Source organism: Ambystoma mexicanum, chromosome 7p, assembly GCF_040938575.1.
Source record: "Ambystoma mexicanum isolate Mex_15411 chromosome 7p, UKY_AmexF1_1, whole genome shotgun sequence".
NCBI lineage: Eukaryota > Metazoa > Chordata > Amphibia > Caudata > Ambystomatidae > Ambystoma > Ambystoma mexicanum.
Genome location: NC_090939.1, coordinates 778,650,458 through 778,667,647, shown reverse-complemented (window position 1 = coordinate 778,667,647; position 17,190 = coordinate 778,650,458). Strand labels below are relative to the sequence as shown.

Here is a 17,190-nt window from a genome sequence, read left to right as displayed (position 1 = left end):
GAAGTGAGGGGTCTTCAGTCGATTGCTTTCACCGGCTGCATGGTGCTTCGCGTCTCGTATGGAATATGACTAACAACCCAATCTTGATCAATGAAAATTCCCATAGCACTGCAGTCTACCAAGGCCAAAATGGAATAGGTCTTATTCTTGGAGGGCGATAGGAAGGAGTATCACCAAATTGTTTTGTCCAGGAGAGTTCAAGGATGGAATTTATGTGGAGCAAACATCTCTCTCCCGAAGCTCTGCTCCATCTAGGATCGGGAGCTGGCGTTTCCCAAACGCCGAGGAGGGGCTAGAGGACACTCCCTAACAAAGTGTTTGTCTGAGGCACAACCCCATATGAATCCTTCTCATCCTTTCTTGCGGGGATATAGGTCCACGGAAGGCTCCTATCTGCATTGGTTCTGGTTCAGTGACTGAGTCTGGGTTTGTGTCTGTCTTGGTGGTGCTCTCAAAGGACACTTTAGGAGGGTTTCCTCTGGATTTCTTCTTCTCTGCCTTCCTTTTCTGGATACGAAAGTCTATTTGCATGGCAAGGTCCATTAGTGCCTGGAATTAATTTGGGCGAGCCACTCTGGCCAACTCATCCTTAATCTTCTCATTCACTCCTCTCCTGAAAAGGGTAAAACTCGCCTCTGGGGACCATTCAGCTTCCTTGACTAATTGCTTGAATCAGGTTACATAGGTGAGCATATCCTGGGATCCCTGTTGAAAGTCTAACAGGCGTTCCTGGGCACTATAGACCTGTTCTGGCCGGTCTAACATGGTTTTAAGGGCCTGTATGAACCCATCATAGTCATCTAGGAGAGCATCGCCGGAATTAACGAGGGGCGCAGCCCAGGTTAAGGCATTTCCTGAAAGGTGAGAAATTATGAAACCCACCTTAGCCCTGTGAGTCGAAAAGTAGTAGAGCTTAAAAGTAACGTGGACCAAACATGAATCCACAAAGGGTTTTTGCCAACCCATCGTATTTGTCCACTATGCCGCCCAGCAACACACTTTCTTTTGTGGCAGAATCACGGGATAGAACTAATTGTTTGAGAGCAGCGTTTTCTACCTTTAGATTCTGTACATCGGTTGATAGCTCTTGCATGCTACGCATCAGGTCCTGGACGGCCGCTTCCATGTCCATATCGAGTTCGGTCGGGTGGCGTCTGAAACTGTCAAGGAGTTCCCCCCTTCTCACCCGAGTCCGATCTTTGCTGGATTTCTTGGTTGATGCCTTCTTGCGGACGGATCGGGTCGTGAATAAGGCTGCACAAGTCTCTTCCGACTCCAGCGTGCGTTCAAAGTTCCGGGATGCAACAATCCAGGAATCCGGGAAGTTAAGAAAGTGCACTACTCAGCACACGAGTCTAGGAAGTAAGAAAGAAGGGAAGGGGACTAGGAATGGAGTTAGTTGGGATTGAATCAAGGAAACAATACCGCAAGCTATGGAGCACACGTCTGGTCGCTACTTCGCAATGGCATTGAGACACGCGGAGCCGCAGGGGGCGTGGTCTATTAATAGAACACGCTACGTCCAATGTGTAGAGCAAGGAAGGTGTTTCATGCTGGACAGCCATGATGGGAGTACCAGGGAGTGTAAGCCCCGTTGAGACAAGGACCAGGAAGTCCCAAACGGGCACGTTCTGTAGGTCATGACAGAAACCCAGTGCACCCACACATGTATGAACCCTTTATTGTTTAAATACTTTGTATCAGATTGGCCGTGTGCTGCAGATTAGCAACTTTTCGAAAGTCTCTGGTCCTTGTTAGACAGGAATACTTTGTATCCGAGCGGTCGCGCGTGCTGTGAAACAAGTTTTTGAAGGCCTCTGTACATCGAACCCTGTAATTAAAGCAAAACTAACAAATATTTAACTACTGACAGTGAAAATGAATCTTAAGCAAAATGTACAATTATTGAATACCGAACTGAATTAAAACCTTGCTACCCAACAGAAATAATACAATTCACGACCAAAGAGAAAGAAACTTTAAATCCAAGTTAGCCATTATACAGTGAAGAGTTAAATGAACATTACAAACAAACCATTGAACGCTGTAATGCCAAAAAGACTAACTATAAACCAATCCACAATGTGCTGAAACCCAATGTGTCTTTAAACAAACGTTTAACCAAACAATACAGAAGCTGATTAACAGTGACATTTTCAACCAGTGTTAAAGCTGCAAATTATTTGAACCATTATTTGAGAACCACATTTTTTGAACTACATACTCTGTAACTTGGGGAAGGGAACCCTAAAGTCCTGACCATGATCCATTTATTTCAAGGCTGTTTGAGCGGCATGACTTGGAACATGGGGAAGGGAACCCAGAGTCCTGACTTTGGGGGAGGTCCCAGACACCTGAATACACCTATTGCATCTTAACCTAAGAAAAGGGAGGTTTGAGGGTTTTCTTTTCCTTGAGGAACTGTTTTACACTTGGGGAGGGGAGCTGAAAGAAAGCTACGAGCTGGAAGAAGCTCAGAACTTTATGTTGGACACAGTTTCTTTTGATTGTGGACATCCCTACACATTGTATAGATTAGTTGTGAGGGCAAGCATAGGTTTTTGGACACAGACGGATTCCTAAATTGAAGACTCAGACTTGTCTTAGTTTTATTTAGGTACAGCAAATATCACCTTTGCATAGGGCAAATTAGGCCTTTTTCCATCCTGACATTTAAGTTAATAAAAAGGTTTGTTTTGAACTTTGAATCTGTTGTCTGTGTCCTTCTTCATGATGCCTTCACAGTGGCCCCAGCAAATCAGAGCAACCCAAGGGCATATGCTTGGAAAAAATAAGAGTTCTATGTCAGGTGCAAATACCACGTTTGCTGCCCCCTTGCTACGTATGGATTATATGGGCACAAAGGCCCATTACTTACCGTCCCTGGCTGTGGGTGGTGCAGTTCTAGCCTATATTTCCCCCCTTGGCTAAGCCCTAGATTGGTGTAATTAAGTATAATCTGTTACATAAAATATGTACTTTTGACCTACATTTGGTACCTACCTGTGCAGGTGAACTTTAAGACTTCCTTTTCAACCTCCACCACACTTTCTTACTGATCTAGGAGGAACTCTTGGAGAATCTGTAACTACTTGTGGAAGTACTGCTCTAGTTAGGAGTGTACCTTATAGTTATAAGCCAGGGTGTATGGTCCATGTTTTTTACCACTCGCTTCCTAGTGTGTGTAGGGTAAAGTGTTCTCTCACACTCACGCACATCTATACACATGTTTTTTTTAGTGCATATTGTTTACCTGCATGTGTGTTCATGCTAATACACAGTATATGTTTATACTTCTGTGTTACACTATTACTTGTCTGTCACCAAGTGTTTTTGTCTTTACTTACACACCAGCCCCTTATCTCCCAAGTCTGCCTTACTGTTCAGCCTATACTACTGGGAGAGTGTTTAATATGACTAAGTGTGAAAGGCCTGTGAAATCTCCTCAAACAGCTCTCTTGCTTGAATCTGAATATCTGTGCAAAGTCCTGAGCTGGAATAGCCGGGCAGACCTTATTTCTGTTCTCGATTTGTGCAGGAGTACTAAAGTGCTATCTCTGGTCCAATCTCCATCATCACCTACGTATCCCTCCCTTCAACTACAGTGAAACGATCACAGCAGCTAGTTACAAAAGCTACAACACATTCTAATGTAACCTGGCCAGCCATCAGTGATACATGATACAATGGAACTCTCCCACCTCCCAAAACAACAATATATGTTGGGAATTAAATCTGTGGATTGCCTATTCCTACTAGCAAAATTGGTCCCAATACAACCTCTTTTCGGGCAGCCTCACCTAATCCACCAGGTCCGGCTAGCAGGAACTCTTGTCTGCTTATGCGCTTCACAATTGGTTGCTTCTCCTCACTATTGTAGGGGAAGAGATCCTGGGAAGAGCCAGTGCTGTAATTCATTATGATGTATTGGGTGGTTAGGGCCAGGCACAGGAAGTGCCCATCAGCTGCAAGGGAGCAAGGCTGCTCTGGGGTTACCACTTCTTTGACAATTTGTACACGATCTTCATAGACCAGGAATATTTGAATAGCACGGCGCTTCGCTGAAATGAGGCACAGTTCTACAGAGAAAGGGTCTCCCCCACTTGCCGGATTTTCATTTAGGGTGAAAGCTGTGGCACCCTTGATCCTTGCACCAGCAGCTGCCACAGGCTCCAGACTGCTCATGTCGGCTAAACTGATGACATTGTCACAGAGTACCAGCAGCCGGTGCAGGGCTGATGCTGCACGTAACTCTGTAACTGGCTTTCTTGGGCCTGGCAGGGTTCGCTGAAGCTGTCGGGAGGCAGTAAAGGTAGTCTGTCCTGGGGGTGAGGTTTTTTCCTCAAAATGAAAGCGATGGATGCATCCGTCGCTTGACCCTAAATACAGGTTGTGGCCACAGCACTCAAGGCTTTCGATGCGGAGTAGCTGTTGCGGACGGGACTTGTCCCCTGGGGCCAATGGTGATGCAAGCAGCTCCCGCTCTACAAGGCACACAAGTTCAAAAGCCTTGACACTCATAGTGGCCTCTCCACAGCTGTCCTGCAAGAGAACAAACAAGACAATGTAAAAAAGACCCATTGGTGACACTTTAATAACCATAAGAACATATGCCACAAAAAAGTGTCCTCATGCTATCCGGCCACAAGCATTGCATAGGTTAGGAGTACAAAGTCAATTAAAAAAAAAAAAAAAAAAATCACCATTTAGATCACTGACAACAACCTATCCTGCAGAGGGGAATTTCATTTCCTAGCTTCTGGATATTAAGTAACCAAAATAGCAGCAATTCTAACGTATGAAGTAAAATTTGGACTGCTCCCATCTCAGTGACTTGAACTTTTGCCACATGGATGGAGTGAAGAAGCATGTGTATTCCTTGAGCTTTGTTCGCACAACTCAGCAATCCTGCAAATAAAAGTGCAAAAAAAAGCAAAACAAAAAAAAAAAAGGCAAGACATGGAAGGAGAATGTGATCCTCCACACCAACACATCACTGCACCAACTAAATCCCCGGAGGTATCCCTGGCTCCTAAAACTATGGATCTGCAACCTTTGGCTCTTCAGATGTTTTGGACTACAACTCCCATCAACCCATGCCAGAATAGCCATTAGAGAGGGTTCATGGGAGTTGTGGTCCAAAGGATCTTGCGAGCCGCTGGTTGCCAACCCCGGTCCGAGACAGTGCTGTGGAGCAAACAGCAAGATGCCAATTGCATTCCTGTTAAGCTAGCAAGAGGCTCCCAGTGTGTTGTACTTTCTATTAGAGGCACTGCAAAGGGGGGTGGAGGCGGGAAGAGAAGGAAGGCAAGGGGTCTGGAGGAAACAGCCCTTCCCTAATACAGATGAGAGGTCAAGTGCATGCTTCCTTTCGCTTCCGCTTTCTCTCTTCCGCTCCCCTGCTGATGCACCCGACTGCTCTGCGTACTGGTCACCCTCTGATCTCGGGCCCAGGCTCCTGCATGTCCAGTTGCCCTTGCACTGCCTCCGGGCTCACCAGCACTTAAGGGTCTGTATCTGAAACCCTACAGTCCCTTCTCTCTGCACTTATGAGCCACCTGCTGGCTGCACTTGTGAGTTAACTGCACTTTCCCCTTCCCCCAACACTTCTCCCCTACTCTCTTCCCCGCACCTGCGCGATCTGATTGACACAAGGCCTAGTAAGATCGTTATTTTGTCCTCCCTTTGTTTCCCCCCAACTCCCCCTCCCCCCTCCTTGTCTGGTCACACCTAGAAACATTTATGTACAGGCGCGTTACAAATGCCATATCATATCATGACTGGCACAACTACCCTGCAAACCGGGAATGGATGCCACCTGGGAGTTAAGAGACTGCAGCATGACGCATAGCAGGAAGCACCTGTCTTGAGTGGGATTAAGAAAGGGTGTCTCTTCTTCGGCTGCTGCAGGTTTGGACCTGCAGCAGCAGAAGGGGGTGAGAACAAAAATAACTAAATAAAAAGAAATAGATGAAGATGGAAATGCAAGTGCAGATGAAACAAATAAATGCAGATATCACCAACACAGGCACATGTTTTACATTGGAGTGAACCTGCAGGGAAGAGATGCCAGTAGATTGTTACTAAAATGGTATGGGCATAAAGTGTTTCCTGCACATCCAAGATAACATCTCAGAAAAGCTTTCATCGATAACCAGTTTGGATCAGTTCTGCTCAAGTACCTGAATGCACCCTGCCTTCCTGGAGGCACAATTCTAGGCAAATGTTGGAAATGAGGTGGACAGCTTTATAGCTCTTCTGAGCGATGGCAGTCGTGTGCAAAAGAAATACTACAACAAAAAAGCACAACACAGAATACTGACACTGGAATTGGAAAGAAAATTTGCATTTTAGCTCTTCACCTACCCATATCCGCCCCACAAGCGACTAACAGAAACAGGGAGAACCTATACTCTTGACATATACCGGAGATTTATCAACAGATGCCACCATCGATGCAAACCAATATCTAACAGAGTGAGGTTCAAATACCTTGCTAGCCAAGCGCAGCTAGGCTCTTAATAGGACAAAAATCAGAACCCAAAAACAAAAACCTGGGAGCAATTATTACTATTAGTGTAGCAATGGAGCACTTTACAAGTCATGGGGGCGGTGGGGGGGGGGAGCACTTGGAGAAGGACGAAGAGATACAAGGGGGGGAGCTATAACAGGTGGTTACGGGGGCGGGGGGGGAGAGAAGATGGCAGGCAATTTGCCAGCAAGGGATCTACAAGCAGCTAGGGGAGGTAACTGGGGGGGAGCAGATCACCCAGTCTCAGGTTAGACGGGGAGTGGAATAGGAAGAAAGTACCAGACACAGGATGGAGGGCAGCAATAACAAACCCTACAAAGCAAGCAGCGAAGGGTGAATATTGGACTAATTAGACAAGATGGTAAAACCATAAGGAGCAGTGTCACTCTGAAGAATGTGAAAACTAATGAAAGAGAGAGTAAGGTCAGGGAGCTACATTATGGTCACCTCTGACATGCTTGTCTGCGGCTAAATGGAACCCTAGGTGCATGATTGCCACCTGTCCCGAGATGGGGATAAAAAGAGGAGGCAGAGAAGGAGGGGAAAAGGGAGTAGGAGGGGAATGCCGAAGGATGGAACACAAGTTTTCCACATTAATCCCAGCTGAGTCGGGGCCTAGCTTGGGTGTCTTGCGAGACTGCCGCCACCTCCTTGTAGATCATTAGGTCTGATCAGCGCTGGTCCTTTGGGAGTTCACAGAGTTCTGTTCTCCAGAAACTTCAGCTCACCCACTTTTTTTTTTTTAATCACTTTCCTGCCTCGATTCTCCATGAGCATTTTCAGGGTCAAACTCAGTACAGATGCCATGTAAGAGCCTTCTCTTCTCCTCACTCAGCACCAGAATATTCTACTATTGTTTTTTGGAAGGTTTGTTACACTTTTACCCCTCTGGATAACTGCAACCGCAAATCGGACCGTGTTTGACATGCTTCAGTCCCCCCCTCTTCCTTTCGGGGGTTCTCTTAGTCTCACTCTACTTAATTCCTTTGGTTGGTTTGTGGATTGCACTCATATCCAGAACAGGGCCTGTGATGAATCCAATCGAGTCACCACAGGTTTTTCCGGCGGTCACCTCCTCCCATGTGGCCATGGGTTGGCAGCTGCTACCAGATCCCGACCCTGGGGGTGGCTCTATGAGGGAGGATCCAATGAAGGAGACAAATACCGGGGATATGTCATAACTTCATTGGACAAGACGCGGTTTGCCTCCTGTCACATGGTGAAGACCCTCTGATAGCCAAGACATTAATGGCCTACTGTAAGCAGTTTGCTCCCCCTTGTAAAGGAAGTAAAGCAACCTCTTCCCAATATTCTGTAGGTCAAAACGCCATCTACGACGTAGACACACAAAGCTCCAACAAAAACCCTTTTGCATCGGAGATAGCTTTTTGTGGAAATGTTCTCATGTAAAACCACAGAGAAAGACTATGAACATGCTGCATGTCTGATGACCTCCATAGACTCAACGTCCATAATCACCAAAGCACTGAGACAAGCATGATAAAGGTGTTGAAACCAGGTGGGCCTGAAGCCCAATGTGCAAACTAGTTGTTCTACAAAGTTGCCTGTGCGCGGGACATTTAAAGATGGCAACCGCACTACTGAGAGTGGCAGTGCAGGAGAAGACATCGGCACCTATGCAGAGGCTTTCGAGCGTCAGAGACATGTACCGGTGTGGCGGAAAAGAGGTGTCAGTCGAGGCAGAATGAGAAACACAGTGAGTGTGCAAAGAGACCCATGGAGACGCTGGGAGCCACAAGAGGGTCCATGGGAGCTCGAAGAGGCAGCATTCTCCAGATCGGACCTGAAGGGAAGCAGGCATATGACCACAGAGCCACAAAGGAAGCCGGACTGCACCAACGACAATTTGAATGTTATGAGATTGCTAAAACAGAAAATATAAGCTTATTTGAATGCAGAGAAGGCAAAGTACAGATTCAAATACCAATGAGATACGGATGCATGAGATGCAAGTGTGGGGAAAAGCTTGAATGAACATTACCACAGAAAGATATACCGAGCCAAAAATGGTACATGCAGTTTTGGTGATACAGAGGATTTGTGAAACCACAAAAGAAGTCCTGGCAAGAGAAGGATACCATGAAACCACAAAAGAAGTCCTGGCAAGAGAAGGATACCAGGGAAGTGAAACCACAAAGTCCTGGCAGGAGAGTACACCAGGCAGTTGGAATTGCACAGAGTACTGGCAGGTGAGTACACCAGGAGAGTTGCAAAGCTACACGAAATACTAAAAGGACAGCTTTTGCTGGACAAAAGGAGACACTTGTGTTAAAGAAAGACTGTTGCAGAACTTGTTGCCTAACAGGAACATTGTGGATCCAAGAGACAAAAAAGGAACTGTAAGTAAAAGAGTAAAAGAGACATTGCCATCCATTTCAGAATCCAGGGGAAGGGAACCAACCTCTGGGTCTAAGGTCTTTAACCTTGGAGAACATGTTTGTTTGAGTTAATCTATCTTCAATTCCGAACACTTTTTTTGCCAATTACAGGTTGAAGACGTTTCCTTGAATATTTTATGATTCTGTTTGTAGTACGAGGGTCAGGATAGAACTTTTTGGACACAAGGGTGGCTTTTCAGGGGTGGCTTTTCAGTTACTGACATCCAGACACAGACCGATCTTTCGTTTCTGGTTTTTAGATAGGAAACTCCTCTTTAGCGTAGGGCCAGAGATGCATGTTCCCAACCCATTTTAATTTAAATAAATGTCTTTAGGAGGCACTGTTGTACGTGCAGCAAAATGGCCACGTAATTCAGCAGCTTCAGGGTCTGTGACCCTCACACGGTGTCATTTGGATCCTTACCGTGCACTAACTGCTTGAAAGACAGCAAATAAACAGATCGGAGGGCCAAGTCTCTTTCCTCACTGCAACTGAGCTCTGCCGGCCCCTTCATCCGGCGACCGGCCTGTTGCCATTTAAGCCGCTCGGACAGCGCGTTTGACCGGGAGACCGGCCTGCCTGCACTGTGAGGGCATCTGAAGACTTCAAACCCCTGTGGATACCCGGCAGGGAGTGGTGGAAATCTCCTGCTGCTGCAGGCATCCTTGTGCCTGCCTTTCCACTGCCGATGGGCTCCTGTGGCACCCGGTGGCCGGACAGCCGGATTCATTCCCGGGTCCGCCGCTTCTCTCCTGTGGCGCCAGCGTTATTGGTGGACATTACCTTGGTGTCCTGGTCACCCTGCCACTTCCGACTCCGGTGGTGCTCCTGCAGCTGCTCCTCCTCTGCACACAGAGCCTGGATCTTTCCCGGCAGTCCCATGCTGGGCACCAGGTGTCTTTTCCTCTACTCTGCATATGGTGCTTGCTCCTGGCAGCATATCCCCCGTGCTGCAAGTACATCCGGATTGGGATTTTGCGGTCGGCGCAGCATGAGCCATAAAAGTGTATTGTACCTACCAGGAGCTGGCCATGTGGCCCTCTGTGCTAAGGGCCAACAAACAACATCATACTGGTGGCACAGCCTCTCACTGGCTATACCCTCTCTCCCATTTTCTCTTCTCTCCGCACTGCTGCCTGCCCCTGAAACCGGGCTACCCCTGTGTGGCCCCTTTTACTACCTCCGACTTCTCCTCCTATTGCTTCCACCAGTTGGCCAGGCAGGACGTGCTTACATGATTCATGGTTTGACTGGCTGCAGCTGTGCCCCTAATCACATCAGTGCAGCTTCTCAGGACTGACCGCTGGTGTCTCCATGCGCTGTCTCTGCGATTATCACTCCGCCACAACTAGGTATCCAGCTTAATCTCCTACTTGAATTTCCAGTTAAGGGCCTCTGCATCCACCATACTGACGAGCTTCCCCTGCTTCCCACCTACATTTCCTTATCAGCATCGCCGACTTGACAGTTGCCCCTATGAACAAATGAGTGTGAGGGTTGGGGGGGAGAAACAAAGCTCTATCAATATGGTCACTAAGGCTACCCACAGGGAGCAAGGGGAGGCAGACAAGGCCACATCAGGTCCCTCCACATCAGCTGCAGGGGAACCCACTGAAATGCAGTGATTGATGGACTACATGTGAGAGGGGTTCACCACCCTCAATAGGAAACTTGATGACATGAGTGGCACGATCAGGGCCATAAACGCCCTCATGAATAAACGGACACACGCGTTGCCGAGGCACAGACCAGAATTTGGCAACAGAGGATGATATTGCAGCACTCCGAGCCGATGTGACCTCACTCGCCAGGCAGATGCAGGCAGTCGTCAAGAAAAATTACAACTTGGAATCCCGGCGCAACAACCTGTGCATAATTGGTATTCCTGAAGATGGCGTACCGGGCTCCATGGAAGACTTTGTTGAGCGCACCCTTCTTTCTCTTCTAGGCGACCCCAAACTGTCACCACAGTTGGCTATTGAAAGGGTTCATCACTCGCTAACTACAAGGCCTAAACCCGGTGACCCTCCGCCCCTTCGCCTGATAATTGCACAAGTACTAAACTACTGTGACAGGGACACACTGCTGAGAGCAGCCAGGGCTAAGGGGGAGCTACTCCTCGGTTCCAACAGAATTCACCTATACCCAAATGTCTAACTATTTTACAGATGCAGGGCATGGATTTGAGCAAGTTAATGTAGTTGCGTCTAAAGTTCAGGTATGGTTGATCTTCTCTAAGAGGGTGTGGCAGAGAATTCCAAAGTTGGGCTGCTTTCACCTACCTTGGCCAGCTTGAACTGAGGATAGTGAGGCAGTTGGCGTTAAGTCTCATTGGTCTGGTGGATGTTCTCCTAAGGAGTCTATCCTTGAGGTAGCTAGGGGCAGCATTGTTTAGTGCTTTATGGGTGAGGAATGCTGATTTAAGATGGACTTTATTGTGGGTCAAAAGCCAATTATTTTGGTGCCTAGTCGCTGAGATATGTGATCTTCTGGTCACACCAAGTGCAGCTCTTATGGTGTTGTTTTGGAGGATTAGTATCCTCTGAATGATTGATTTGTTGGCTCTGATGTAAAGGGCATTGTAATAATCTAACCTGGAGAGTATTAGGGCTCTGGCCAGGATCATGCAGTTTTCAGTCGACAGAAAGGGTTTGCCAGGCCTAATGAGCTTACAGGTGTAGGCGGTGGCCAAGGCCATTGATTTCACTTGTTTGTCGAAGGAAAGGGTGGAGTCGAGGTAGAAGCCAAGGGTCTTTACCTCCTTTGCCACCTTGATGAGGTTCCCATCAATTATGAAGGATGAGTACTCCTGGCCTAGTTTCTTAAGGTTGGTGTGGGTGCCCAGGATAAGCTCGGTCTTGTCATCATTCAGGCATAGACCGTGGGTCGCCATCCATGCATGGATGATGAGATACACCCTATTCACCAAGGCCAAATCCTTGTTGTAATCCCCGGAAAGTGGGAGGACAATCTGAGTATCATCTTCATAGTTCGTGTAGGTGATACCCAGAAGGGGCTTAGTGAATATGTTATATAGTGTAGGGGACACACAAGAGCCCTGGGGGACACCGCACGTGATAGGAATAGGATCAGCAGCTGCTGAGGGGGAGAAGATCCTCATGGTTCTGTCACTCAGGAAAAATTCTATCCAGTTAATGGCCTCTTTGGAAAAGTGGGCCGCATAATCCAGGTGGCCGCATAAGACCTTGTGGTCCACTAGGTCGAATGCAGCAGAAAGGTCTACCAGTAGGAGGAGCGCTGTTTTCCCTTTGTCTCTTAGCTCATCAACCTGTGTTTTCAAGTCGATGAGGGCTGTTTCCGTACCATGCAGTGGGCGGAAGCCTGATTGTCTTGCTCCCAAGAGTTTATGGAGTCCCAAATATTTTTTAATCGGAGTATAAGCAACCTTATCAAGTATTTTGAGCAAGAAGGGTACTGTCGTGATCGGACGGTAGTTGGTAGGAATTGGTGGATCCAGGGTTCGCTTCTTTAGCAGTGGGGCAGCACCGAGGATTGCTTCAGGTTCGTGGGGATGATGCCAGATGCAAAAGAGGCATTAATGAGTTTGGATATAAACAGGGGCAAGATCTCTTGCGGCGTCTTTTATAATCTTCGCTGGGCATAGGTCGCCCTGGCAGTTGGATTGCTTAAGTGAAAGAATTACTTTTTCTACCTCAAGTATAGATGTTTTAGGGAAATGCAATCTGGCGGGAACGTCAAATATGTTTCACTGGGGGGGGTCTAAATTGTTCAACTGGGATAGTGAGTTAAGGGAGGCTTTTTTTGTTGCAATTTTGTTTTGGACGATGGTTACTTTGTTGGAAAGTGCCTGTTGAATATCTGAGCACCACGTTTTGCAGATATCAGGTTATGGGAGACTAATTCTTTTAATATGGTGAATAGTTCCTTCATGTTGGAGTTGGCGTTTGAGATACATTCATTGTAGGAGTTGCGTTTGGCCAAGCAGATTTCCTTTTTATATTGGGATGAGAGTTTAGTACGTTTGGATTTGTTGGCTTCTGAAGGGAGTAATCTCCAGGTAGTCTCACGGCTCCTCTTATGGAGTTGTAAGTCTCTTAGCTGTGGGGTGAACCACTTGTTTAAGTGAGTTTTGGGCTTGCTGGGTCTGAGTTTAAGTGTGGCAATATTGTCAAATACAGTTAGCATAATTTTATTGTACTCATTGACCAATGAACCTGGATCCAGGTTGTCAGCCAATGAGTTGAGGGTCGGGAGGATGGTTGGGATCACTTTGTCCACTGTGAGGTTCTTTTTATTTCTTGTTAAACAAGGTGGGGCAGCTGGAGTAACCAATGGGAGTGGTCTAGTAGTAGACAGTGTGAAAGACACGAGGAAGTGGTCTGTCCACAGTTGCGGGCGGATGGAGGGAATACTGGCCGTGCAATTGTAGTCAGTCATCCAATCTAGGGTTCTCCCTTTATTGTGGGTGGTTTCGTCGATTTTTTGGGATAGGCCATGTTCGAACAGGATATTAGCTGTAGTTATGGCATGCTTATCTAAAGGGTCATTGAATCCTAAATTAAAGTCGTCTAGTAGTAATAGTTGAGTGGTGGTTTTAAGGTTGTTGGAGAGTAGAGTGTAGATGTCCTCCTCAAATGTTCCAAGTTGGCCAGGGGGTAGGGGGGTCTATATATTAGGTGAATAGTGAGGGTCTGTGAGTTGAGTAGCAGGAATTTAACAGTGAGAACTTTGTAGGATTGCGTGATATGGGGGGGGCAGGTCTCAGAGAGGCATGTTTTGGATATGATGGCAATATCTCGGCCTCGTATTTTGTCTCTGTCCTGTCTAAGTATTGTATAGCCGCCTGGGACAGCTAGCGAGAGCAATGGTCCTGCCGCATCATGTAACCATGATTCAGAGAAAGCAAGGAAGTCCAGGTTATCTGCCAATATTAGGTCAGAGATGTCCGCTGCATGGGCAACCAAGGACCTGGTATTTATAAGAGCTCCTTTAAGTGGGTGGGCCTCAGAAGTGGCTATGGCAGGGAGGAGTATAGTCAGAGATGAGTCGACTATCTTAAGTTTCTGCACATTGTGATGCTTAGCGGTGGCATACGGGCGAGACGGGATAGTGACAGTATTGGCATTGCTAAATTTCTAACTGGTATGGAGGTTCATTTTCTTGTTCATCGAAGGCAGTGATCTAGTGAGGGGTTCAAAAAGTTTGGTTAGTCTGGAGCGGAGTCTGGAATTCCTGTAACTTAAGGTGCAAAGATTGCTTGTGAATGAACTTGATATAGTTGAGTCGCTAGGTTGCCTGGTGATAGGAGGGCTGACATGGTCCGGTTAGGTGAGGCTTGTGCACCAGCGGGAAGGAGCCAGGCGCAATAGACTAGGAGCCAGGCGCAGTACACTAGGAGGCCGATTGCAGGTAGTATACTGATAGCGTAAAAGCTGTGGGTATTGGTGTGCATCTTGTAGAAGGATGTTTGGTGGTAGTTGATGCACTTAGCTTGGGTGCTCTAAGCCTAGTCAAAATAGGCTAGTTCGATATTAGTATAGGTGGCCGAATAAAGTATAATTTAGGCTACAGAATTTGAACGGGTAAGCTAGGCCAACATTGTATGTGTGGGTCAACTACAAGGTGAGCTAAGACAAAGTAGCATAAAAGGTTAATCCAGCGGTATGGTCAAATAACAGATAGGTAAGGTCTGTCAGCAGTCGGCAGATGCAATGGGCAATTCCAACAACACAGAATGAGCAGTAGGCTAGTTTGATGGGCAGTTCGAAGTGCGCTAGTGTAATTGGTTTAGTACACATTGGGCATTCATAGAGTATGCGGCAACAGTGTGGAGTAGCAGCAAGGCTATACAGACAGTGTGTCATGCGAGGCAAGTGGGTAGGCTAGTTCAAATATCCCAGGCAGTGTAATTAGCACAGGCAATCTAAGGAGGGCTAGTCCAGATATCACAAACGGTAGGCAATACATAGGTAGGTCAGAGTAGACTAGATCAAATATCACATTTGGCTAGCAATACACAAGATAGATCAAAGTAGGCTAGTTCAACTTATCACATACGGTAGGCAATGCACAGGTAGGACAGGGTGTGCTAATTCAAATATCATACACGATAAGCGATACAAATTTGGATCAGAGTAGGCCAGTTCAGGTACCAACTACAGTGTGCATTACAAAGGTAGATCAGGTGGTCTAGTGCATATAACACATGCATGCAAAACGGTGTAGTTATAGTGAGGTTATTGTAGTATGCAGGTTAGTAGTCTAGGCAGAACAATGCAGGTGCAGTATAAACTAAGGGGCAGACTCAAATTACTCTAAGACTAGAAGCGATCGCAAATGACAGCATGAAAATCATGACTGGTTGTCGTCAGGTGTCATAGTAAGGATGGTGTGCAACATGATAGGTAAGGGGGCCATACTGTGTCTGTATGTACAGACATGAGAAGGTTCTGGATGACTATACTAATGGAGGAATCTCATGCGCAGGCAGTAGTGAAAAGGTTAGGGAACCGCTCGAAGTGAAGGACCACTGTCTAAGCTGCAGACGTTACGAATGAGTTGCAGTTGCAAATGGAGGGCACCCGTCCCAATCAGAGGGTATTCACTCCTCTGATTGGGAGGGGGTGAGGGTGGGCGTTTGGGGAAAGTTGAACAGAAAATGCTTGACGGGTGCGACGTAGCGTTTGGTTTGCAATCAAGCTCTGAGATTCTTTTTTACAAGGTATTCCAAACTGGCCGGTTTCGGGCCCATGACCTACTGGTTGCAATGTCCAGATGGCGGGTGATACCCTATTGTGCATGAGCTGGAATGTCAGGGGACTGGCCAATCACATTAAGATGCATAGGCTACCGCTTTATGCTGAACCCAGCCAGGCCCGAATTCTCCTTTTACAAGAAATTCACGCACTAACTGCTAGTTGCAGTAGATTTGCTAAAAACTGGGGTACAAATCACTTTTACACACAATATTCTACTCAAAGCCGCTGGGTCATGATCCTCTTACACAAATCACTACAGTGTGTGCTTAAGACCTCTCACGTGGACTCCCTTGGGCACTAGTAATGCTCAATATATACAGCCCCAATGTTGATGACCCTGACTTTTATTCCCAGATAGCAGATCTATTGGCAACATACGCCCTAGTACAGGTCCTGTGGGGTGGGGATTTTAATACCATTGTCGACATCAGCCACAACAGATCCAGGAGCAGAGCAGGGCAGGGCAACTATTTCGGGCTGACCGGACCATTATAGAATGTGAAACCAAGTTGGGGGGGGGGGAGAATAGAGGACACCAAAAGACTGGTACATCCTCAGTCACAGATGTACTCCTTTAATTCAAGAGTGCATGATTCACATTCCAGAATAGATTGATGGTTAATATCCAGGACACTGATCAACTGGATGGTGGAAGTGGATATATTACCTAGGACATATTCAGACCACTCCCTGGTCACTCTGACTCTATCCTGGGGTGCGTCGCTTGGCATGAGGCGCCCCTGGAGGCTAAAGCCACAATCATTAGATCCGGTATTCAGGGACGAGATTGGGGTATGTGTTGCAGACCATTTCAAAATAAAAGTGGGCACTGGATTCCCACGCCATACTCTGGGATGCCTTCAAAGCCTACATCCGGGGCATCGCCCTGTCAAAGTAATTGGGGATCGTAAAATCCATAAGTCTTAACATCCCTGACAGTGAGGCCTTCCTCAAGTCACTTGAAAGGCAGTATGCGGCTGAGCCTTTGGCTGCTACTCTGGGTGACATCAAAGATGCACTTGACCTAGTCTTTATCACAGAAACCTGGTTCTCCGACAACTTTGCCCCCATCGCCAATGAAGCCTTCCCCCCAGACTATTCCCTCATACTACTTAACCGACCCTCTAGAGGAGGAGTAGCAATCGCCTTCAAGTCACACTTTTTCCACCTCAATCACTGATAACCAGCCAACTATCCCTTCCTGCGAATCGCTGCTCGTCAAACTATCCCTCTCCCAACGTTCTCCCACAGCTTCCTAATCATCTACAGACCACCTGGCTAGGACAGACAATTCTCAAACCTATGCGATTCGGTAGCCACCATCCAACTAAACCATCCCACCCTCACTCTACTAGGAGATTTCAATATCTGGCTCGACATCCCGACCAACCCTATGACCCACTCTCTGGTTGACTGCCTAGATGCGATTAACCTCCGTACCCACATAAACGGACCAACTCACTGCAAAGGACACACCCTTGATTCCATCTTCAGCTCCCACGACCAGATACATCTAAC

At 47.0% G+C, this 17,190-nt stretch overlaps 1 protein-coding gene across 3 annotated transcripts in view; it reads right to left on the bottom strand.

Moving 5' to 3' along the window:
- TGFBRAP1 (transforming growth factor beta receptor associated protein 1) overlaps positions 1–17,190 on the bottom strand; it is a 1,165,459-nt gene that overhangs the window by 1,107,425 nt on the left and 40,844 nt on the right. For 2 of the 3 annotated variants that reach the window (XM_069636918.1, XM_069636919.1), the window contains one exon: positions 3,801–4,542. In XM_069636918.1, coding sequence (XP_069493019.1) covers positions 3,801–4,521 — 721 coding nt within the window. In that variant the 5' untranslated portion in view covers positions 4,522–4,542. The remainder of the gene's footprint in view (positions 1–3,800; positions 4,543–17,190) is intronic. The other variant, XM_069636917.1, reaches the window with a different exon arrangement.